This window comes from Dunckerocampus dactyliophorus, chromosome 11 (assembly GCF_027744805.1).
Source record: "Dunckerocampus dactyliophorus isolate RoL2022-P2 chromosome 11, RoL_Ddac_1.1, whole genome shotgun sequence".
NCBI classification, from domain to species: Eukaryota; Metazoa; Chordata; class Actinopteri; order Syngnathiformes; family Syngnathidae; genus Dunckerocampus; species Dunckerocampus dactyliophorus.
Window position 1 is genome coordinate 6,789,983 of NC_072829.1, and position 25,099 is coordinate 6,815,081.

At 44.7% G+C, this 25,099-nt stretch overlaps 2 protein-coding genes across 5 annotated transcripts in view; one reads left to right on the forward strand and one right to left on the reverse strand.

Annotated features, from left to right (window-relative positions):
• fam13b (family with sequence similarity 13 member B) overlaps positions 1 to 11,493 on the forward strand; it is a 45,958-nt gene extending 34,465 nt beyond the window's left edge. For 2 of the 4 annotated variants that reach the window (XM_054792533.1, XM_054792532.1), the window contains exons 8-24: positions 965 to 1,009; positions 2,812 to 2,907; positions 3,333 to 3,387; positions 3,512 to 3,603; positions 4,855 to 4,888; positions 4,968 to 5,058; positions 5,293 to 5,364; positions 6,211 to 6,484; positions 6,568 to 6,709; positions 6,829 to 6,910; positions 7,367 to 7,528; positions 9,052 to 9,269; positions 9,341 to 9,424; positions 9,510 to 9,605; positions 9,683 to 10,035; positions 10,117 to 10,218; positions 10,442 to 11,493. In XM_054792533.1, the coding sequence (XP_054648508.1) occupies positions 965 to 1,009; positions 2,812 to 2,907; positions 3,333 to 3,387; positions 3,512 to 3,603; positions 4,855 to 4,888; positions 4,968 to 5,058; positions 5,293 to 5,364; positions 6,211 to 6,484; positions 6,568 to 6,709; positions 6,829 to 6,910; positions 7,367 to 7,528; positions 9,052 to 9,269; positions 9,341 to 9,424; positions 9,510 to 9,605; positions 9,683 to 10,035; positions 10,117 to 10,218; positions 10,442 to 10,565 (2,122 nt within the window). In that variant the 3' untranslated portion in view covers positions 10,566 to 11,493. The remainder of the gene's footprint in view (positions 1 to 964; positions 1,010 to 2,811; positions 2,908 to 3,332; positions 3,388 to 3,511; positions 3,604 to 4,854; positions 4,889 to 4,967; positions 5,059 to 5,292; positions 5,365 to 6,210; positions 6,485 to 6,567; positions 6,710 to 6,828; positions 6,911 to 7,366; positions 7,529 to 9,051; positions 9,270 to 9,340; positions 9,425 to 9,509; positions 9,606 to 9,682; positions 10,036 to 10,116; positions 10,219 to 10,441) is intronic. The other 2 variants (XM_054792534.1, XM_054792535.1) reach the window with 2 other exon arrangements.
• Positions 7,986 to 25,066, reverse strand: klhl3 (kelch-like family member 3). Its single transcript, XM_054792536.1, has 15 exons — positions 24,117 to 25,066; positions 22,391 to 22,519; positions 22,214 to 22,320; positions 22,026 to 22,147; positions 20,939 to 21,101; positions 18,445 to 18,554; positions 17,719 to 17,835; positions 16,773 to 16,922; positions 16,585 to 16,702; positions 16,322 to 16,519; positions 16,141 to 16,242; positions 15,935 to 16,063; positions 13,553 to 13,693; positions 13,315 to 13,458; positions 7,986 to 13,243 (listed from the first exon to the last, which is right to left on the reverse strand). The coding sequence occupies exons 1-15, from the start codon at positions 24,134 to 24,136 to the stop codon at positions 13,215 to 13,217; spliced, it is 1,779 nt and encodes a 592-aa protein (XP_054648511.1). The 5' UTR covers positions 24,137 to 25,066; the 3' UTR covers positions 7,986 to 13,214.
• Positions 25,067 to 25,099: the final 33 nt, after the last annotated feature.

A 25,099-nucleotide genomic window follows, 5' to 3' on the forward strand; every position in this document is an offset into this window, starting at 1 on the left:
AGGGCCCACTTAATAGCATTGTTATCTTTGTCTCAGGGAGCTTGAGGAGGTCAGGAGCTCCCGAAGGGCCTGAAAGGTGTACCATTTTCGTCCAGGGCCTCTGGAGCACAGCGGTGTGAGATCAGAGATTATTTTTGCTCCTTGAGGCCAGTGGACATTGCGTAACACCCGTGTTGCGCTGTCAGGCGTGTAGCGCTAGTGATGCTGCCGCCTCCGGAGGCAACTCAGCAGCCCAAGTGCTCGCTGGGATCTATGTGAAATTTGATGGACCATTGATGGAGTGATCTTTGATGGGGGAAGAGAAACTCAAGCAGATTGTGATGTATACTCATTTTCCCAGGTAGGAACTGAGTGAGCTGCTCTTGTATTGTTGTAATATGAGACTGATAATAACACATTAGCACAGTAGCTTTTTATATGCAATTGAAGCCCAAATTGCTTTACAACAAACAAGAACAGAACAGCACACATCCACATTAAGATGGAGAGAGGTGTCAAGGTTACGTAAGTTCGCTGTTTTACTAATGAGACACACACGCTCGCACATTGCATAAATGACCTTGTGGTGTGTGTTGTGTTGTACAGTATAAATGTGCTGTGGTAATATGTGCTTACGTGTGTATTTATGAGCATCCGCGGAGACATGTTAGCTGCATCGCAGCTTTGTGGGCACGCACGTGTGCAGAGGACAGTACGAATACGACCTCTCACACGCTCTCTTGTATCTGATTAGTAACTCAGTAGCCTCAATAAATATGTGCCCACCCAGAGTGGCCCCACTCACTGCAACTTTGTACGCCTTTGTGAGCGTCTTTATTGTGACGCTCCTTCCTGCTTTGACTGCCGCTGTCCAGCATCTCCCACTCCCACACACACTCTTACCCTCACCCTCCAAGGTCAGTTGATGTCTGGAATGGGAGTCCAGGAGAACGTGATGTTCTAACCATATCTTTCCCCTCTACAGCTCCCATCTCTCCCCTGTGCCCATGCTGCCTGCTGACTCTGCAGAGTGAGTACGCACACACACACACACACTGATGTGACCCATGCACATGATGCTTTGTTTATGTGCACGCAGTTTTATCTCACCTAATGAAGATGGCTGTGTGATAGCGGCAACAGTGTTGCACGCAAATTGGGACAAAGTATGTTTGATCATTCGGATACAAAATGATTGTGCTTGCCTCTGTGTGTGTTTAGAGCGGCAAAGAGTCACATGCCCTCACATGACTGTCAGCCGTGTGCGGCCAGTCTCCTTAGTGCGCAACAAAGTCATACTTGAATCGGCAGCACACAACACAAACTCACTGACAATCCATTGTCCACATTAAATCCACGTTAAAGTCGGCGACAGCTGTGAATTTCCCCCGAGATGACTAAAGAATCTACCCATGTAGACTGACAGTTCTTACTGTCATTGCTCAACATTGCCCCAATCTTTGGGTTGTCATGGCGACGTGCAAACATCTTCCTAGCTGAGGAGCTCAGGAGGCTTTAGTTGACATTAAGCACACAGCTGGATACACATTTTACTTCTCTAGACCGTGCATGTGTGTCTGAAATCTTTCATGCATAGCCCAAAGCCCAAAGTTGGCGATGTTGTGGGGAGTGTCGAGAGCCTCTGCTACGTTCTCTGACTTCATCTTCTGTCTTAACTGGAGAGGACATTGAGCTAAAGTAAGCGAGGGAGGTGATAAAGAAAGCTCCCAAAAGAATCTCGGTAGATCCGGAGGATCAAGTGCTTATCCGTCCAGGAAAGGTCAGAGTGAAGGGTGTTATTACCTTTTACAGTATGGAGGACAGCTCGTCACAGACCACAATTCTTTTTTTGTCATAATCTAGCTCAGAGGAAGCATACAATGTGATAACACCTGCACACATTGTGTGTAAGAATTATGTCAAAACATGTAATGACACCAGCAGCACTCAAGTAGTTTAATGCTTCAACACTTTCGCACTCTATGGCCCCAAATCTATGGTTTTACTGTTTTTATTTATTCTTTCTTCTCTCTTGTTTTATGTCAAATGTTATTCTTACTGTACTTACAGCAACCTGCCCTCAGGGACTAAAGATGAAAATAAGACACTGGCTATAATGTTGCATATTGACATGAAAATGTTTTTTAATATGCACTGTGTCTTTCTTAAATAAATACATCAACAAGTATGCTGAATATTACAACATATGTCTTATTAGTATACACTACATGAATCGCTTGTTAATAGTAAAACAATTTTGTGCACTTTTGGTAGTAAGTTAATTTGTAAGTTAAATTCTTAGTATCAACATTTTCCCTGTTGGTTATCACCACTGATTACGAGGGGTGTCACAAGGTCTCGTGTCACAAGGTCTTTTCTCGTTCAGAAAAAAGTGTCTTGTGGGGACTACGACTGGGACAATAATAAAAAAATCATTCATCATGCAATAAGTGAAAATGAACTCAATCATTTTGCCGGCTTCAATATATTGCCATGTGCAGGCATGTCTGTTTTCCTCGTCTCCTACCTCCAAAAAGGCAGCACGAGGCTTCACTCTGTGCATTGGTTTCAGCACCTTGGTATGAACAGAGTGAGAGTTTTTGTCAGTCATACAGTCTGTTTGTCTCAATGGGTGGAGGCAGGGCCCGCTAGCATACACACAAAGTGCATAAGAGTGTAAATATTGTCATATTGTCCCGTCTTGTTTTTGTAGACCCAATCTCATGTCTCGTGACACCCCTACTTCTGAAAGTTATCCACACACAAAATTGTAAGTCATATTTCAAGTTGTGTGTTCAAGCTACACAATGTGTGTGTGTTGTGTGTCTTTAGGATCATTGAACGAACCATCAGGGCCGCAGTGGAGCAACATTTTTTTGACCTGAAGACCTCCATTGACCAAGACCTCAGCGACTTTGCCAGCCAAGGGTGAGACAAACGCTGTTAACTGATATAGCGTTACACTGCTGCGTCTCGTGACACACACACACACACACACACACACACACACACACACACACACACACAAGGGGTTTTCCACATCACCAGTAGTTTGGAGAGCAGCCTCACACACAGGCTTGGAGCTTGCTGATGAAAGAGACATCGAAGGGCGTTGAACATAGTACACAATCTTCGCCATGCTCATCTTACCAGTAAAAGTGTCAACACGCCACGTTAGCGAGCAAAGTGTGCATATTATGACGACACGCTTGGGCCGGAGCAGCTGTCCCGGAGTTAGTCGCCTCTCCTGCCGACACTTGCTGTAACTTTTCATCATCACGGACTGTTTTTATCCAACCTTTTTCCATTGCTGTTCCATGCTTTTATTGATGCTCTTTAATCTTCTTTGCCAGCGAGCCAGCGGATCCTGGTCACCATGGTGATCGGGAGCAAAAGAACAACACACAGGTGAGAGAGGGGGAGGCACCCACATGGGCGGGAACACATGCTAGCATGCACATAGTTCCTTTTGTGTTGCTAAATGAGATTCGTGGGTGATTGAACTTGTTCTAATTAGGCCTCTTTCCCCCAGAATGCACTGGGGCCCTTGGGCGCCGTGGAGGAGGGTTCAGGAATGGAGCTGGACACTGGCCGAGATTCTGAGAACAACATCAACACTGCCAGGTATGATGGCTGCTTTCTGTGACGTTTCATTATGACATTGGAGAAGTGATGCGTTCACTTCCCTCACAGTGCGTCTGTTTCTCTGTTAATTTGGCACCGAACACTTCCTCGTTGAAGAATAACATTGACACCCCCTCTCATAGACAATACACGAGATGGGGTCCATGAGAACGAGAAATTTTAAGAAAAGTACAATGAAAAAATAGGACTGAAGAAACAAACTTTAAAAACCTATTTCACAAAACCATGAATGTGCGTTTTTGAAATGTTTGTCCCACTAATTGCCGCTTAGCTATATTATTGTCTACATTTTTTGAGACCAAATAAACCACTGTTATGATCATATACAATAGTAACAATAAATAATAATGATAATATGTAATAATAATAATGCAATATTTTCTTTAATATGTCATCTCTCACTCTGTTAAGTTGCGGAATTGGAGAGGTTATATTTTTGTTTGTTTGTGTTCAAAATAACTTCTGTTATTATAAATAAGTTCTGAGTGGACTTGGATTAAATTTTCAGGAGACGCGATATGCAAGAACTAATTCAATTTTGGGGGTGATCCAAATCAGCGTCTGGGTCCAGGAATTTTTTAAAGGATTCTTTAACCTTGCGAGAGAGGACCATTTTTGGCATTTTTTCGTATAACGGAGTTTCCAACCAGTTCCATAAAATATCCAAGACTGACTAATGCACACCCCCACTCCTCTACGTATGAGGTGTGTTATGAAGCAGAGTTATGGTTGCCACAGTACGCCCTTATGTCGGACACATGCTCCAGCCCCGCTGCCTCTCCGGAGGTCAGGAGAACCACAGTATAGAGCAGAAGGAGCCTCCTGCTGTGGCCGCCATGGTGCACTGTTGTCGGACACCTGCTCTGGGCAGACCTAATGCTGCCATTATTGATGTTGATGATTTAAATGTGCAGACAAGTCCGAACATCAATATGTTTTGATCTGCTCATCTTAAGTAACTTTGATCAAATGTAGAATACTGCAGCTTCTACTTGGATATTAACTTAATTCAACTCCGATGGGGGGGGGAACATCCACAAACATCCATCCGCCTAGCACACTGCCACTTCCATATTAGGTTTGTTATCATTCATAGTCGCTATAGTAGTGACTACCCTGTTCTTGTGAGACATCTTTTCTCCAAATGAGAAATATCGTCATGTTTTATTTAATATTGTGGGATCTCGTGACACCACTATGGTTTAACAATGTTTGTGTTGCATCTTTCAGGCAGAACAATCAGCTGTGTGACAACACAAGTTGTGTAAGTGAGCACACACACACACACACACACACTTTGCTCTTCATCTTGGTTTTGTGTTTGAGTGTCTGTCACCTTCCAGGACTCATGCGACCAGAACGCCAACACCAGCCAAACAGCAAACAGTGACCACACCCCCAACATTCAGCTCTTCCCCGACAGCCAATGGGACGGTATGTGACGCTGCAGAATATTTAGTTGTCGGTGAGACCCGATGACTAAAAACATGAGTCATGATCCCGCATCGTGTGTTCAAGTGTTTGTCATTCATTCGTAGTAAAAGTACGTCTGCATTGAATGAAAGTTGCCGAGTGACATTCTGACAGGTGGACCTCACTGCTCGTCTTCTCTGCTGTTCCCGTCTCTCCTCTTCTTCCTCTTCCTCACCCTCCCTTTCATCCAAACAGCGCCACCTCCTCCTCATCTCCACCTCCCTCCCATAGACTTCTCATGTATGCACCTGCAGAAGGAAGGCCAAGGTGAGTGGTTGCACATCCGCGCCCCCACCCCTCCAACAACAAACTTCACCGATCCACCCCTCCCGAAGGAAAGAAAACCATAAATTGTAATTGTGTCATTCTTGATGTACTTCTTTTGTTTTTTGCCCTCCTTCCCTCCTGTCGTCAGCGACAAGCACATTCATCGCTTTTTGTCCCACCTTGACACCTCAACAGTCAAATGTAGTCAAATAGTTGTTAAATTTGTTTAATTAAACTGTTATAATTGTTATTGTAATGATAAAATTATGCAAGATTATATATTTTTATGAATAAATATTATATGCTATTATAATAATTTTAATAAGAAATAATAAAAATGTAATAATATATAATTGTAATAATTATTTGCCTTCAGCCAGGTGGCACCTCAGGCAGTTAGCGATGTACATAACATATCATGTTTTTTGTCCACCTTAAAAAAGCTGAATATAACATCCTTGATCACGCAGGCCTGTGTTGGCCGCTTAAAGCCACAATGCATCGGTTTGGCCACTTGGTGTCACTGTTGGCTCACCTTTCCCTCGCTGTTTAGACTGTTCATGCTTTGATTGATTGAGGAAAGGTGGGGTCATGTTTCATGGCATGTTTACTTTCACTTTGAAACTAGCTGCCTTCCTGTGCCGAAAGCGTTTACAAATGAGAAATGAGTAGACTAGACCGAAAGTTTCTTTTCTCCATTTTAAAAGCCTTGTAGTCTGCACTTTGAGTTGAAAGGGAGCGTCGGTGTGGCCATATCATCAAGCAATGCCGCTATCATGCCGCGCCAGCGAGGTCAAAGACAACATCAGCTCTGACTCTGCCTCCCCCCCTCCCTCTCTCATTCAGATCCAGTTCCTGCCTTCAAGTCCTGGCAGGACGACAGCGAAAGTGGCGAGGCACAGCTCTCCCCTCTGGCGGGTCGCATGGTCCCCCTTCCTCTGCTGCCCCTAGAAGAGGACGGGGAGGGGGACGAGGGCGAGGGCAGGCAGGACGCTTCTCCGTCGTCCTCCCGCTCTCACCCGCACGTCCTGGCGCGGCGCTTCCTCGACTTCAGTGTGCACGGCGCCCAGCGCTTCCTCCAGCAGGACGCAGATGCCACCTCGCCCACCAAAGCGCACAGGTGACGCGTGGCACGGCGCCCTCTAACCGCCGTTTGCTTGTTTGTGTCATTTGGGTCGCTTCTGACTCTCGATGCAACCTCAGGCCAAGGCGAGTGTCGTTCGGCTCAAAGGAGGCGATGAGGGGAGGAGATTCAGTGACTCACCAGCTCACCAAGAAGCTTCAGCACCTGAAGAAGAAGATCAAACAGTTTGAGGAGCAGTTTGAGAAGGAAAAGAACTACAAGGTACAAGTGAAAACTTACAATTGTGTTGCACTTGGTGTAAAATCACCAATTGTCACCTATTTGAAAAGAAGCTTTACCATAAAATGTTGCGTGTGTAACTCCTTACTTCCTGTATGCAGCCGTCTCACGGGGACAAGGCCGCTAACACCAAAGTCCTCAAATGGATGACTGACCTCACCAAGATCCGCCGGCAGATTAAAGGTAGACCCTTCTCTTTGATGTGTGTGTGTGTACGCACGGAGTGTGTGTGCCATCATACTGCATGCCACAGACACACACACAGAGTTGTAACCCTGGAAACAACCTTGCATGCAGCACTAACCTGTGGCTCTCACACATCCACCCTCCAGTGTGAACTGTCTCTCTTCACTAGTGGGGGGTGGGACGTATGTGAAAGTGCAGCAATCATTGATCATAAGTGTAAACATGTCACACGCAGCTAGAATGTCTCCCACACATGTGTATCATTTCATCATACCAAACCAATCCCACGCCACCGCCCTCCTTAGCTGGCCGAAGCATTTCTCTGTCTGCACTCACGTGAAGGCGACAAATAACACGAACCCCCGCTCTCCACTTTCCTCCCTTTCTCACCCACCCGCCCACTCTCCGATTGGTCCATTGATTGACATCCCCCACCCCCGGTCGGCCGCGCAGGACGCCAGCACCATCTTTTCCCCAGAAGCACGCTGAGGCACCAGGCTTTGCTCCATTCACACAGGCGCCACCATGCCCCGCCCCCATCCTCCCCCTCCCATTGCGCACACGCCCCCTTGGCCCATCCCCACTCGGGCCTGAGCTCGAGAGCGTGTCACCTCAGTAAGTAGCAAAGAGCCAGTAAGTAGACACCTCCACTGTCAGGTGGCGCTGTGAGAGCATCCTGCTTCCTTCCTGTGGTGGCGCAGCATGGCCGCCACCTGTGTGCGTGTATGTGTGTGCGTGCTCATGTCATGTATGCTCCATGCGATGTATGTATGTATGTATGTATGCCATGTCTGGTCATGTGGTGACATGTTGTGATGTTAGTAGACTGTGTACATTCTCCTCATTTTCTTGCATCTTACAGATGTAGCGTAACTGTGGAGTGAATGAATAATTCATAGACGGCTTTGGAAAGGGGCGCTCTCACCACATAAAAATGGCTAAATGAAATAAAATAGAAATGTAAGGCGCATTCAGAAGGCGCATTCAGACGCGATCATATGTAGTATTCTACACTGGTCACCAGGTGTCAGTAATGTTACTGTAATGTTCAGAGAGGCACACAAGCATCAGATTTGATTGCCGAAACAGCAGGCTTTTATTGCAGGTTGAAGTGATCTCACAACATGCACAATAACAACATACTAATTAATAATCATCATGATAATAACGCAGGCTACTGTGGCGGTTGCAATCCACTCCAGTTAAAACTCAACTCTGAAACCCTGACATCACTTCATTGCAACACACACGAGCATGAGTCTTATGTCTTAAATAACAAATAGGACAGGGGTCGGCAACCTTTAGCATCAAAAGAGCCATTTTGCCTACTCTTCCAGTTAAAAAAAAAAACCCCAAAAGTCTGGAGCCACAAAACATTACACAGCATATAAACTTGCGTTGGTGATTTGTTTTCCCAAATACGACTGGCGACAAATGTAGGGACTGATATTTGGCGATATAAAGGTGAAACAACATATTGTAGCCGTTACAAGCAGGTTGACACCGCCAGCTCCCTCTCCCAGAGTCAGCACCTCGGCGATTAGCGTGTCACGTGCTTCGAACACACACTACAGTGCACTTATTGTTTTAAAACATATCGCTATGCTCTTGTAAATTCAATAGTTTCATTTTACTGTGCAGTAATTTGCTTCAAACTCAACTCCAAACTCAGTCACCTTTTTTCTCTCCAGTGAGACTCGCCGCATACACTAGCCTACCTCCCCTTCCCTTGCTTATCCAATCAGCAGTCAGAACACAGTCTAGATGCATTCACGGACTTGCAGTGAGTCGGATATTTCAAATTATTTTTGAACATGCACTTTCCCGTACTTGTGTTAAAAAAAAACATTTTAAATCACTGAGCTCAGCAAAGGGAGCCGCAACAAGGAGGCTGAAGAGCCGCATGCGGTTCCGAAGCCGCGGGTTGCCGACCTCTGGTTTAGGAAGGTGTGTGTGTGTGTGTGTGTGTGTGTGTGTGTGTGTGTGTGTGTGTGTGTGTGTCACATCGTGTTGTGATCTCCATGAGGTATTGATGTTTACATTCCAGTTTTCTTCCATCCTTGGTTCATCTCACTTGCCGTTTTCTTGTTTGATCTTTGACCTTGGTCCCTGTGGTCGTCCTCCTCCACCCCCTTCAGACGCCAAACACCGCGCCGAGAGCGAGCTCGGCCCCCTGACTCGTCCTCGCAGCAACACGCTGCCCAAGAGCTTTGGCTCCACCCTGGACCAGGGAGCCCACGAGGCGTCGGCGGGCGAGGTGAAAGGTCAGCACCCCAGCAGGGAGGAGACCCTGGAGCTGATCCAGCGCAGGGTGACGGGCAAACGGCGGGAGGACGGCTGGCCTGACGACATCAAGGTGAGCGAGTGCGTCTTGGTGGAGGCGACGGCGCAATTCAATGAAGCCTCAAACCTGCCATTTTTGTGTAGAAGATGACCAAAGAGCAGCTGTCCTGTGAGAAGACGGTCCTGCAAAAGAACCTGCTGCACTACGAAGGCCTGCACGGCCGACCGGTGAGTCACCCCCGCACGATATTCATTCTTCATTGCATGCAAGGATGAAAGTATGAGTCCATCAAGTGTCCTGCGTGTGTTCCAGGTGACTCAAGAGGAGCGTCTGGTGGTGAAGCCTCTCTACGAGCGCTACCGGCTTGTCAAACAGATGCTGACCAGAGTCACCATCACACCCGCCACTGTGAGTGCACACCCGTACACGCGGTAGCAGCGTTAGCATTAGCATCACTCACACACGCTCTTCACTTCCTCTCCAAGGTGTCTCCTTCCAGCAAGAGGCGAAGTCAAACCCTCCAGCCGATCATCGAGGGCGAGACGGCCCACTTCTGGGAGGAGATCAAAGAGGAGGAGGATGAGTGCAAGGGAAGGCGGGAAGGAGATGCCAAGGACGAGGAGGAGGCAGAGAAAGACGAGGACGAAGAGGAGGAGGAGGAGGAGGAAGAAGAGGAAGAGGAAGGCGAGAGCAGTGGCGGGGAGATGCAAAGTTCAGAGGTCATCATGGCCATGGATCCCCACGCCCCCCCTGGAGGGACAATCAGCAGCAAGATGGAGGAAGGCTCAGGGAAGCTCGCGCTCGACCTGCGACTGTCCACGTCCAACACCTCGTCCATGTATGCGCGCACACGCACACACACAGAATCCAATCAGGTTTAGATGCTGACCTCACTTCCTGTCCTCTTTTTCCGTCTCAGGCCAGAGCTGCTGGAACAGCTGTGGAAAGCCAGAGCAGAGAAGAAGAAACTGAGGAAGACCATTCGAGACTTCGAGGAAGATTTCTATCAGCATAACGGCAGGTAGGTGGAACACGCACACACACACACACAGACACACACAATGCTGGAAATTCACAATGTTTCTAGTGCCATTCCTGTGGATCTTCAAAGGTTCTTTGCATCTAGAATCCAAATTTAGATGGAAATGATCTTTTCCAGAGTCAAACTGTGGTCATTTATTCATGTTTGAAGCCACACGACCCAGAATGACGAATCTTAACACAGAACCTCCTATGTGTGACAGGAACGTCCAGAAGGAGGACCGCGAGCCCATGATGGACGAGTACAGAGCCTACAAGAGGGTCAAGGCCAAGCTCCGCCTCCTGGAGGTCCTAATCAGCAAGCAAGATTCATCCAAGTCCATCTAGAAGACACACAGCTAACCATGTGACAGGAAGTGTCCACGTGTTGCTGCCTTCGAGTCATCACAAAGATTTGCCAAACTGTCTGAAAGAGCAGCAATGGTGTGACTCGAAGGGAGCACACACACGCACGCCGTTTGATTGACAGCACCCTCGGCCAGTCACTGCCCGCGTAGCATCCAGTCCGCACGACTCCTCACCCGGCGTCAAAGAGATCCGATTTGGTCATCGCTCTTGACGTCAGGTGACCTTTTATCCTCGGTTTTAACGTTTGAAGGTCACGCGCGCACGTCCTCTGGGGTCGGCATTTGTCGCAAAGAAGACAAAAGCGCAACTCACTCAGCGGCTCCCCCTGGTAGTCCACTGTGCAAGCGTCACCGTCGTGTGGTCGTTTCCTGCTGGCAGGTCACGTGAGTCCGACAGTCCTGCTCATTTGAAAGTGGAGAGCTTTGTCAAGGAAAAGAAATGTTATTTGCACAGCATTCCCTGAATGCAGCCCTGTTGTGTTTTTTGTCTTCTCAAAATGAAGCACTACTTCTTTACAAATATAAATATGAATAAATATATGTTCTGTATAAACAAACATCTGAAGGATGAATGTCAGAAATGTTTAAATTATTTCACGTGTGCCCCCCCCCCCCCTCCCTTTTTTTGCCTCCTGATATTTTCTCACCCTGGGATTGTTTTTTCTATGACGATGATCAGCTGTCACAACCATGAATTACCGTAGTGTGTGAAAACAATGACTTGTTTCTAGTCACTAACTGTACAAAGCAGATGTAGACGTTTAGTGTGTGATCCTGCTCGTCCTCTGTGATGGAAAAAAAAATAACAAAAAAAAGGCTTGCATGTTACAGCATAGCAACAATTACACAATGTATTCTATTATTTGTGCCATAAAAAGAAGCAGCAATAAAAGTTTGTGTGGACGATCGACAGCTTGGATTTATTTTATTTTTTTCTGTTTCAAACAAGTCAGTACTTTTAAAGGCTTTCTTTGGTAATAAAAGGAAGGCAATCTACTGTACGGTGTACGCTGTGTACTTAACTCCAGAGGGCATGAATTTTGAGAGTGTAGTGCTGTCACAAATCCATTACTGCCTTGTACACTTACCGGAAATTACGATCGCCACATTTACAAGCTTGTTAATTAGGAATTCGAGTTCAGTAACCTCTTCTGATTCTTTGTTGAGTGTTACTTAAAGTTGCTGCCAAGTTTGTGTGTTTGTATGGTGTGTGTGTGTGTGTGTGTGTGTGTGTTGTAATTTAAAAAAAAAACGAGTTTCATCACTCCTTTACGTTATGTAGCCAAGATGGCGACTACTGAGGGTACCGCACTGCGCACTCACCGGGTACAGCTTGTTGAGTGCAACATCCGACAGTGCACGGCAATGTTCCATACTTATGCACGCGAACGAGTAGTTAAATTGAATAACAGTATGCTACAGCGACGTATTTCCTTTTTTAACTCAGCAGTTATCCGTTATAACGCTAGGGGCGCGTTTTTCCTGAGTCAGCGCAACCGCAAACCCCTTTTCTCCTGGACTAGCTAGTTCGCTAGCTTCTGGTGTAGTAGTAAACAATGGCGCCTGGCGACATCCATATAAAACTAACGAATTGAAACTGCCGGCTGTAACATTGACTTTCAAAATTCTGGTGTTCCTGAATGCACCTCGCTATGAATTTTATTCGTCGTGTTGCGATTGTGGCGAGGAAAAGGCGTGTATGCGAGCTGACTGTTGGAACTGCACTACAGTTGGTGTCAAGTTTGGCAATAAAACTTAAAAAAGGGCGTCAGTCTTTGTGACTATTAGGACGCAACAATATTATGGGTTATTTGCGAACTTTTCTCAGACGCTCAACTTCCTCCGTTTCTTTTGTTATGACGGACGTTTTGGCGCTTCCCAGAGAAGGAAAACCCGGAAATAATGTCCGAAGCTGGGCTTCATAGCTGTGCTGTCCTCGTCGCTGTTGACGCGCAGTGGTGACGTCACACAAATGATCCGGCGCTTCAAGAATTGTAGAAAGTGGCTTAAACCGTAAAAAGCTGCAAGAATGGGTCGTTAAATGTTTTAAATCCATGTAGTTTAGCATATTGGAAACATGTAAAATCATGTGAAGCACTAAGGCAACATGACTTTGACACTAACAAATGCTTTGCATGTAATAAATAACCAGAAAGTTTAAACTCTACAGTGAATTTTGACTCTTTCAAAGTCAGCATTCTTCACATGTGATTACTACTGGCACTTTGAAACATCAGTCATGTGACCCTCATCTCATCATCATCAGTAGTGTCCACACCTCAGCAGTGTTGCTGGTGCTCATAAAGCTCACCTGCATATGAAAATTCTTTCTCTCAAAGTAAACAAAGAAGCGTTCCAGTGAGAGCGCCGCCTGGTGGTGCATCTTCCAACATGCACCTCATGGCAGCAGCTCCTTCCAGCTTGAGAGCCTGAGAAGGAAAATGTGCTTTTGACACCAAAGTGCATACGTCTCTTTTTTTTTTTTATCACCGGGAGTGTCCTCCACAGTGTAAACAGCGACAATCCAGAACCCGCCAGGATCCGTCCTGATTGGCTCGTTTCAGCTCCGTGGACGTCTCGCTTTTGTGACTGCTCGTCAAGTTTCCAATGTCAAGAGCACTTCCTGCGCTCAGAAGGGTTTGTCGATGACTGCGACGCCTGCACGCCACAAACAATTAAGCAACGGTTATACATATCACACTCAAACAGGAAGGAAGGCTGGAGCCTACCAGCATAGCTCCGCCCATTGCTCATGTTTGTGGGGATGAGGCTCCACTTGTCGGCGGCCGGGTCGTAGAACTCGACGGAGGAAAGGTTGCACGAGCCGTCGTCTCCTCCGATCACGTAGAGCAGACCGTTGATGGTGCACACTCCTGCACAGTCACAAATATTTATTATTACATGTATGAATAACAGTTATTACAATTACACGTGTGTGTGTGTGTGTGTATGTCCCCGTCCTCTGACCAGCATTGCGGCGGCACATGTTCATGTCGCACATGGGCCTCCACGTGTTGCTTTGCGGGTCGTAAACCTCCACGCTCTTCCTCACCAGAGGTCCATCATGGCCGCCGGCTGCATACAGCTGTCCCCCCAGTACCCCAACACCTGGAAACACATACCACACTACACTTGATACACAGGCTGACCCTGAAAACATCCTTAACCAGCCTTACATTTCATTTTTAGCTCACTTTCTAGGACAAATAGCAGCTAATTTTCCTAAAATATTGTTTTAACATTTAGGTGATATTGCTATCCATCATATTTACACTATTTCAGCAAAGTTGTCTCAAAATTTCTTGCTACAATGGAGTAGAACTACTACATCGTATGAGTATGTAGTGTGTACTACAAAGTGTGTACAATGTAATGCGTACTACAGCATAGTAGGTAGTGCAGACAAATTACTGGTATTATTATTGCTACTAAAATACCACTGTAGTAGTGTACATGTACTGTCATAGTTACTTCATATACACTCACTACTGCTGTGTACAAAGTGTGGACTAGGTAGCGCTACTAAGTAGTGCGTACTATTAAACTACAAGTACTAAGGAACTGTCGTAGTGACTGAGCATTAAACTCACTACACAAAGTGCGTTCCAGCAATTGCGTACCAGTAACAAAGTGCATACTAGATAGCATACTATTAAATTACTAGTACTATTAGGCAAAGTACTGCGTACTCACAACTAAACTACTACTGTGGTAGTGTAGGTAAATGTAGTTACTTAGTACGTACTCACTATTAAACTACAAGTGCATACTACAAATTGTGTTTTAGGTATTGTGTACTGGTAAAGTGCCTACGAGGTAGTGCGTACGACAAAGCATATACTAGGTAGTGCATACGACCAAGTGCTCACTATTAAAGTACTAGTACTTTTACACAAATAGTGCGTACTACTAATCTCACTACTATACTAGTGTAAGTAACTGTAATCGTTACTTATTATGTATTTAGTATTAACTATAAGTGCATACTACAAATTGTGTTTTAGGTATTGTGTACTGGTAAAGTGCCTACGAGGTAGTGTGTACGACAAAGCATATACTAGGTAGTGCATACAACCAAGTGCTCACTATTAAAGTACTAGTACTTTTACACAAATAGTGCGTACTACTAATCTCACTACTATACTAGTGTAAGTAACTGTAATCGTTACTTATTATGTATTTAGTATTAACTATAAGTGCATACTACAAAGTAGTGCTGCAACTAATGATTATTCTAATAATCGATTAATTGGTCGATTATTTTTTTGATTAATCAATGAATCCAATAAAAAAAACACACATTTTTAAATTTCCACCTCTTAGCAGCAATCCCTTTAAGAATGAATGAATGGAATTTTTCCTTCCCCAAAATCATAGCAAAGAGGGCGACGAAGAGGAATTTCTCTGACACCGAAATTGAAGTAGAGAAGTAAAAACAAACAATCAAATGACAAACATCACAAACAATTGATTGCAAATCAACGAGTCACTGGCACAGACTGCTACATGTGCATGGCCAATAAATAAATAAAGAAATAACAAATAAATAAACTTTAGGGGCAGGCTTTACGGTTGGCATCAGCTCATCTGCTCTAGGGGGAGGGGCGGTACGCTGTTTGATGGTCAAGTTGTGAAGCACGTAGCAAGCTGCTATGGCCTGCGCTGGACAGGCACAGCCTTAGCTATTTGTAGTTTCACTGTTCTACCACTAGGTTTTGTGTGTACGCATGGAAAGAGTTGTGCATAAATGTACGCATTTTCCTCCGCACAAGTACATGTGGATAAATCCCATACTTTGTGTGGGGAATGCTCTTACGCACGCATCTCTGCTTCGCAACATATCAGAGGCAAAAATGTCGATTGCTCTTTTCCAAAGTCAAAGATGATGTGTTTGACTATCTTGTTTTGCCTAAAACACAAAGATAATAGGTCTGCTTACATGGATGACTAAGGACATAAAAATATAGTCACATTTGCGAGGCCGAAATTAAGATATTTACAGGACATTTTTAAATAAAACGATTAATCCATTACCACAATAGTTGTCGATTAACTGGATAACCGATTAATAATCGATTCATCGATTAATTGTTGAAGCACAAAGTGCATTCTAGGTATTGCGCACTGGTAACAAAGTGCGTACAAGGCAGTGAGTACTACAAAGCATGCAAAAGGTATCGCGTACTAGATAGGTGTGTATTTGGTACATTTAGTATGTACTCAGTATTACGGTAATCTACAAGTAGTTAGTATGCAAATGTGTAAGGATAAAATATTATGAACTCTGGTATTTGGGTCTCATTAGACTGTGTATGTAAAAAGTGGCCAAACAAAGTGAATGTGTGTGACCTGCTCCACTCCGTCGTGTGCTCATGTCAGCAACGTAACACCATTGATCAGTAGCAGGGTTGTATTCTTCCACCGTGCTGAGACACTGACGAGACGCTCCATCGTAACCTCCCACTGCGTACAGCTTACCTGAAGGACACACGCACACAATGATGAGGCAGTTAACAGTGTGAGATGTCCTCCAACAAGAAAAAGACGTCTCGTACCGTCGACCACACCGACACCAACACTGCTGCGCCGTGTGTTCATCGACGTGATGTACGTCCACTCGTTACTTTTAGGATTGTACACTTCTACTGTGGACAAACCTGCTTGACAACACACAGCAACAGCAAATGAGGCACACCAAGTGATGTGTTTTGTGAATGCGCGTGTGTGTGTGTGTACCTATGCTGCCGTTAAATCCGCCCACAGCGTAGAGCAGACCTCCCAACATGGCCGCTCCCAGCGTGCTGCGTCTCTCCTGCATGCTCGCCACGGGACACCACTGGTCCCTCACACCATCGTAGACGTCCACTGTCCTTTCTCGAAGGGAACTGTTGAAGCCGCCAACCGCGTATACACGACCCGCCACGGACACCACACCTGAAAACACACACATAATAGGATGTGTGCCGAGTGTGGTGCCATGGTAACGCTAATAAACACACCTGCTCTGCAGCGTCTTGACGGCAGCTCGGCCACTTGGTACCATCGATCTTCTTGGACGTCATAACACTCCACACTGCGGATGGCTTTAGGAGCCTGCCCGCCCACCACCATCATCACCTGATGACACACACACGGATAAGACACACATACACATGTATATCGTTTTCGAGTGCGTGAGATGCAGCACCTTGGGGATGCTGACTGGCGTCCGTGGTCTCGTCCTGTCCGTCTTGATGAGGTGTCTTTGGTCAGCAGGCATCAAGTGATACTTCATGGCCTCAATGAGAAAGTCCTTGCAGGTGTTGTTGTTCTTTATCAGAGCCTCCTCCTCTGCTATCTGCAAGCAAACACAGTCAGTGGACGCCCCCTGGTGGACATATTCATTGAACACGCATTGCACAGAAATGAGCTTCCATCCGTCCATCCATTTTCTATGCTGCTTCTCCTCATTAGAGTCGTGGGGGTATGCTGGAGCCTATCCCCGCTGACTTCGGGCGACAGGCGGGGTAGACCCTGGACTGGTCGCCAGCCAATCGCAGGGCACATATAGACAAACAACCATTCACACTCACATTCATACCTATGGACAATTTAGAGTCGCCAATTAACCTAACATGCATGTTTTTGGAATGTGGGAGGAAACCGGAGTACCCGGAAAAACCCACACACGCATGGGGAGAACATGCAAACTCCACACACAGATGCCCAACGGAGATTCGAACCCAGATCTTCCCGATCTCGTGACTGTGACTGTGTGGCCAACATGCTAACCACTAGACCTTGAGTGGGAAAATTCATGATCAATTAACTATTATTTTTTTCTATATTAATTTTAATTTTAGAATGTTTGTTATTTAAATACCAAGTTTGAGGGTACATAGACTAAATATGGGGTGTCCAAAGTACGGCCCGGGATCATATGGTGTCTGTAGCTTGTTTTTTTTATTGGCCTGCAGAACATTATAAAGATATAATTAAACAAAAAACAAAAAAAAGAAATAACTTCTTAGCATACCTACAAATGGCTTCTGCATCCAAGTTTGGACACCCTGGGCTGGACACATGTTGCATGATGTACAAAATAATCCAATATGAATACACCAATAATGAGGCAGGCGTTTGCCTTCACGTACCTGCACCAGGTAGTCGCGAGACAGCAGAGGCAGGCGAACGTGCTCCATCAGTTTAGGCATGTGCTCCACGCGAGCCGCTTTGTCCTGTTTGATCCACGAGATCATGGCCTCAAACACCTGCAGAGGGAGACGAAGAGTGGACGGTGAGATGATCATGAAACGACACAAACATTCAATTTAAGAGTGAAGTGACAGAGGGGCATCGAGCTAACTCACTGGACATGACGACTAATTAACGACTATTTTAATCAGCTGACTGTGAGTCTGCAGTCGCCGTGTGTTCCCCCCGGCGGGTGTCGGCTGACCATTTGCGGCACCTTGTCTACATTCCTAATGGGTTTGAGTGCAGACAAAGCAGGCTGTGTCTAATCTCCTGCTTCACATTCATTGCTGACACTCACAGGCACATCACTCATCTCCTGTGCTTCACTGAGGCAAACGGCTTTGTTATTTAAACGCCCTATCACCTTTCTGACTGGCTTTCACTGCTTCTACTTTGCATGGAAACACATAGAGAAGCACAGTGGAATGAAACTATGTGGATGATTACGGTAGTTTGCAAAAGCTCTTCTTGGCTCTGCAAACAACTTGAACTTCTTCCTTACTAAGTAGCTTGTTAGCCACCTCTTCCCTGCTTTCTTTTTCACTATCATAGTCACTCGTTTCCTGTTATTTTGTGATGTGTGTGCGTGTGTTTGAAGGACGTGTCCACGTTGTCTGCCTGACCTTCTCTTCAGTGCAGACGGTGAGCTTGTCGCTGGAGAAGAGGCTGCAGACCTGCTGCAAGGAAAGAGCCACAAACTCTTCACACTGCACCACCTCAGAGAAGTGCTGCTCTGTGGGACACAAACACACACCATGACTACACACTCATCATATCACAGCTGTGTTCAATGTGTAGTACAACAATTAGAAGTATTTACAGTATATGATGATTTTGAAAGTGATTTTTTTACAAAGTGTATACTACTTAGAGTGTGCTACCAAGTCTACATTACTAAGGGCTCATTATGTAAAGTACACTACAGAGTGTCAACTATTACGCATACACTATGTAGTGCCTGCTATCAAGTACACACTTCGTATAGTGTATTATGGAGTCTGTACTACCTAAGAGCACACTACATAGAGAGTAACACATAGTGCACACTACGAAAAGCATGCCAGCGTTCATACGACTAAGTGTACCCTTTGTAGTGCTTACAAAATAATGCACACTACTTAGTGCATACAAGTAAGTGTACATTATGTAGTAACTAGTACACTAACTAGTAAGTGTACTACTAGTAAGTAACTAGTAAGGCCTAAACTGTGTGCATACTCACTACTAAGCTACAACTCACTGAGCTACTATTCTGCCGCAATACTAAACTACAACTGGGAAGTAGTCCTTGGTAGTCAGTAGCACATATGCATGGCTAAACTACTGCTGTGCACTAGTTACTTCGTGGTACGTACACTACTTACTTGCACACCTTGTAACATGTGCACACTACTAAACTAATACTGTGGAATAGTCCTATGTAGTTGGTTTTACATACGCACGACTAAACTTCAGCTGTGTAGTACTTAGTCGTACGCACACTAATAAACTACTTGCATACTTTTCTGTATGTACTACTTAACTACAACTGTGGAGTAGTCCTACGCAGTTAGTAGTACACACGCACGCAACTACTGCTGAGTCGGGATGCTCCGATCCATTGGCCACCAATCGGTATGGGACAATTTCCGTGAAAAAGCATGTGATCAGCATACGCCGAAAATGCCTTTTAATGGCGATCACAAATAACAATCACCTGTGGCTTGTACTATTGCAGCCTGCAGAGAACCCTGCGTGCAGTGCAGTGTCGTGCATGTGGTAGTAGTCTTGGGTAGAGTCCCCCTCCACCTTTCTTTCACACTGCGCAGGCGTGTGGCCGCAAAACCAAAACAAACATGTCTGCCGTGTGGAACTTCTATGTCTATTTGTGAGAGTGATGTAAAGTTTGCATCCTGCAACACATGCCACAAAAAATATCTCGCCAGGGTATCACGTTAAATAGCTTTAATTTAATACACCATTTGAAGAACAAACACTTGACATACATTGAACTGGGGCCTATTATGTGACTATAATGTATTTAACAGTAGTTTGATGAGTTTTCGAGGATCACGGTGTGTTGCTGTGAAACACTTGCCTGTATGTGTGTGACAGTCATAATCATAACCCGAAAAATAACTGAATTCACCAGACTACATGACAAGCCTTTCTCAGCGGTGGAGGACACCAGGTTCCACCAAATACTCCCTCACTTGGAGCCCAGCTACCTACTACCCAGAAGGAAATATTTTACAGATGTGGCATGCTAGAGCTCCACCAGATAATCACATAAAAAGTCTCCTTAAAGAAGGCGTCTCATCCTGTTTTAGTTTTACAAGTGATATATAGTATGTTCTCTTGAAAAAGTAAGTAAAATATGTTGTCCAAATTTTAAGATGATTTATGGTTCCTTATTCAGATCATATAACAAATAGCAGGGGTCAGAAATTCTGTGGGTCCCATAAAAATTAAAAATAAATAAATACATAAATAAATCACATTGGGCACCCCCATCAATAATTATCTATTTTTTGGGGCCCCTGCTTGGAACTGACCTAACTTTTCCCACCTATATGCCACACCTGGCCAATAACACTCATTTTAATAAATTAATATATTAAGTGAAGCCAGGTGATCAGTATCAGTATTGGCCATACCTTGATATCGGATCGATTGATATCGGAATCGGCAGCATAAAGGTCTGTTCGGAGCATCCCTACTGCTGAGTTGCTTAGAAGTATGCACACTAATAAACGATGTTCTTAGTATTTATGCACTACTAAACTAGAACTGTAGAGTAGTCCTTTGTGCAGTTGTACATATGCTCAACTAAACTACTCCTGAAGTATGTATGCTAAACTGTACTACTGTGTAGTAGTACTATTAATTAAAGGCAAAAGCTAACTTTGACTTTAAATTCAGCTTTTAGCTTTATTAACATTTTGGACTGACTGGCTTGTGGTAGTTCAATAATAACACTGATTCTCATCTAATCACTGTGCACATGATAGAATTCCAGCAACTTTTTCCCAGCCCAACCAATGAAATGCTACAAAAGAGTATCCCCATATACAATACACACACACACACACACACACACACACACATACACACACACAGGTATTACAAGAAGTTTACCAGCGTAGGCGTGCGCCTGGCTGACAAGTTGTGTGCACGTGTGCAGGTCAGCAAAGGCACGGATGCCCAAACAATTGGAGGGGTGAAGTTGCGCTTGCAGGAAGTCGCAGCAAACTTGACGCACGTCCATCAGCTGTAACAGACTGGCGGCCGGCAGCAGAACCTGCAAGACCAGCTGTTGTTACACAATACCGTATTTTTTTTTAAATACCTTTTTCACCAAAGGTGGCACTTTTTAACCTCTGTGTGATGAGTAGTTTTTTCCCAGTTCTAAAACCCTCTATAAATAATGGTTTATTGATTATACTGGTTTTGGTTACGGTATGTATGTCGTATCAAGACTGACGTTCTTCCTGGTATACGAGCTTCGTCGGACCATCCCAAACGCAAGAAAGTAAAAAAGCCGATGAGGCACTCGGCAGCTAACAGTGGGAGGATTTCCGGCCTCTCTCCATGCACACTTCCTGGGCTTGATAATGACAGGAAGTGTCAAGGAAGCGACGTGATCTTGTTGCGTGCACTGAACAATGCTGGAATCAAATGTGGGCTTTCACTGAAAAGTCTGACCATTACAGCAAGGTTTTGATTCTCAGATGACATGATGAGTGTCACAACAAGACTACTACTCAATCTAAACTGTTTTCTGTTGTAGACATTTTTATATTGCCTTGAAAGTCTTTGTGTACCTAAAAATCTATTTTTTAATTATTATTAATTATTATTATTAATTATTATTATTAATTATTATTATTAATTCAATTCAATTCCTAGTGGTTAGCATGTTGGCCACACGGTCAGATCTCGAAAGATCTGGGTTCGAAGATCTGGGATAGGCTCCAGCATACCCCCATGACCTTAGTGAGGACATGCGGCGTAGAAAATGGATGAATGGTTAAATGGATAAATTAAATTGAATTTTTTGCACACTAAAAATACATTTTGTCAAATATGTGTTTTTACTGCTTATGCTAAATATCATACCATTCACGGAGCATTTAACTTGTCATCTCTGTATGAAAATGTCTTTTGTTTGTCTGACTGTCACGTTTCAAGTGTGATATTTCTAACTTCCTAGCGGACATCTCACCTGGACGTTGTCTTCAGTGACCTCTATTTCAGCCGTGTATATGTAGTCCACCAGCTTGCTGAGTGTCGGTCCATCCACCTCGCCGATCTCCACCTGCTGGGCCTTGCTCTCGCTCATATCACCTACAACCACGCACGTCAGCACTGAAGCGTACACGTGCAACAACACACATAGTCGGGGGCATGCACCTGTAAACATGGCACAGAAGTAGGGGCTAGAGGCAGCCAGGACCACCCTGTGCGCCGCCACCGTGACGCTTCCCGCCACCAGCTGGACGTCACATAGCATGTTCTTACTGCAAGACAGAGAAGATGAACATGGAGGCGGGAGCAAGATGTCACCGGGGCATCTGAAAAGCAACACACCCCCTCAGGTCGTTCATGAGCTGGAATGCTTTCCTCATGTGCGCATGGTTGAAGGTGAGCATCCCGCCATTTCCTGCTTCGTCCTCATCCGGTTCGGCATTGCACTTGAAACGTGATGGCACCTCCTCACTGGAGACACATGACATGATGGCTCTGGGTCATTAGGGTTAGAAGGCGGGCCTTAAGGTGGCCACTTTATTAGGGGAAAGGCTTCTTGAGACGTCATCTGTACTTCTGTGAAGAAAGTGTCGGACGTTTCGCTCCTCATCCGAAGAGCTTCGTCAGCGAAACGTCCGACACTTTCTTCACAGAAGTACAGATGACGTCTCAAGAAGCCTTTCCCTCGATGGACAACTCCTGTACGACTGAGATCCTACACAGACGCACTTTATTAGGGGTTTATTAGGGGTTAGCCAAAATGCTTAAAGTTAAAACGTATTATTGGCAACTCACTTGACCAAAAAGACAGCTGTTTCTTGTGTCTGCAGTGGCATAATAACCAAAGAATTTCTGTACGTAAACATACCAGACCATCTTCAAATGTACGTAGCTCGGGCTAATTACATCCAGTTTTTATGACAATGCATTAAATAGCCAATGAGATTGTGAAAACACTGATATGCTGATTGTTGGGTGGTGCTTTATCGGGAACTCCTGCATCATGGCACAAAGAAAAACATCAACGTCATCAATGTTGCACCAGATTTTTTCTGTCTTTATTTTCCAAACAATCATGACAAAACTGTCTTGAAAATGTGTATGGAAGCCATGGAGCTTTGTTTGCATGGAATTAGTGAAGACTCTCCAAATGGAACACCTTCGGAACACCTGAATAACCTAATCAGTTGTCCGCCACTTCAAAACTTTTGTCCTTATTTTTCCACATTACATGGAACAATTTTACCTCTGACAATTTTACCTCTCCGGCCACCCCAGTGGCCATCTAGACATTTCAGGTATCAACTTATTGCCACCCCATGTGAGTAATTGTCTCACACTGGCCACTCCAAAGAAAACTTTCTAGCTCAGCCACTGGACTTGATTAGTTAGTTTACCCTTTGAATTACCGTTGACTAAAGTCAAAGTATTCAGCTTCCTGTCAAATGGAACCTGAAGATGTGACATGTCTGCTATCTAACAGGAGCAAATCCTACAAAGTCAGAGATGTAACAGTGTGGGCTGTCATAGTAAATACGATGGCAACACTGACTACGTCACCCAGGACAGTTGACTGGCGTGAGGAAAAGCTCGTCGTTGCCTCAATCACAGTGCACAGATGAAAAATGGCAAGTAGATAGTAGTCATTAAACACGTTGAGATCGTTGACTAGCACGGCTAGCCATTTAACTTTTAACTAACATGATGGCGTGCTAGCCATTCACTTTTAACTAACATGATAGCTACCTGCTGCTGACTACCATGAGCTGTTGCTCAGCTAGTAGCGTAAACCACTGAATGGTACTCATCTGCCTAAAACGCAATGTTAGGCAATAAAAAAAAAATCTGTCCAATAGTGAAGAGTTTAGTTGACAACGGGACTGTCATCAATGCTAGCTAACTTGACGACGCTAGTCAACATAACTAGCTAGCAAAGGGTGGGGTAGGGGTCGTGGACATGCCGCTACTCTGTCATTTGTGGATAAAACATAAGGTGTGATTTTAAAAATATAAACGGGCGAGCATGGTTAATCGCGGAGTGACGGGATAACCGTGCTTGGTAACTTACCCCGGCGACACATCGTCCATCCTCGCTGAGTCTAAACCGCACCACCGAGGGTAAGCGCGCCCACTGACACAAGGATTGTCATTTGGGGAGTGATCGCCACTCTATTTCTTTTCAAAGTACGACTACTCCTGCACATTGCTTGGTTGTTATGAATAATATTATAAATGTTTACCCTCCACCACACAGTAAATGTATTATACATTCATTTATATTGTATTGTATATTATACAATGTGTGTCTGTACAGACAGGACAGCGGTCACACATTTTTATTAGTAGTGCATTGCGAACAACCAAAAGACAATGAAATTGTTGTAGCCGGATGGTGAAACATGAGAACTCGAACCGCTTGTAAGCATAGACAATCAGAGCGGGGATTTGGGGGGGATCCAACAGAACAAAAACAATGTCGCCCAAATGTGAGGCAATCTTTAGAAACAGCTCCTAACGTATGCAAATATCTTATAGGCTTAAAAAAAAATCATTCACTCGGTGCTCCCTGCTCTACCTTCACCCTCATATTATCCCAAATAAAATGGCCGATGTGGATCGATTCAAATATCAATTGCACCGATACCGGCCGTATCTATATCGGATCGATACTAGCGTGATGAGATTAATAGTTTGTCTTTTCTTCACAAATTTGTTTATACAGTATTGCCGATACAATGGTTTGATACAGGAGGGATTTGGCAAAAAAGCATACGCATTAAGGGCATTAAGTTTCGCTGTTAATGTGCACTATTGACTACAATTGTATAATAAATCTGTATCATTGTATTCATTCTACATCTGTGTCCCGTTTTATTAGTGATCAAATTAGAAGGCAATACAATTGAATCGTCAGTATCTAGTAGATACCAAAATTTGTAATATCGCCCAGCTCGAGCAGACAATGAGCGACGCTCCTGCCCCCTGATGGCCATCGAGGCGGCATGCATGTTGTACAATGAAAGACAGGATTGTTGATTTCCGAACATTAAA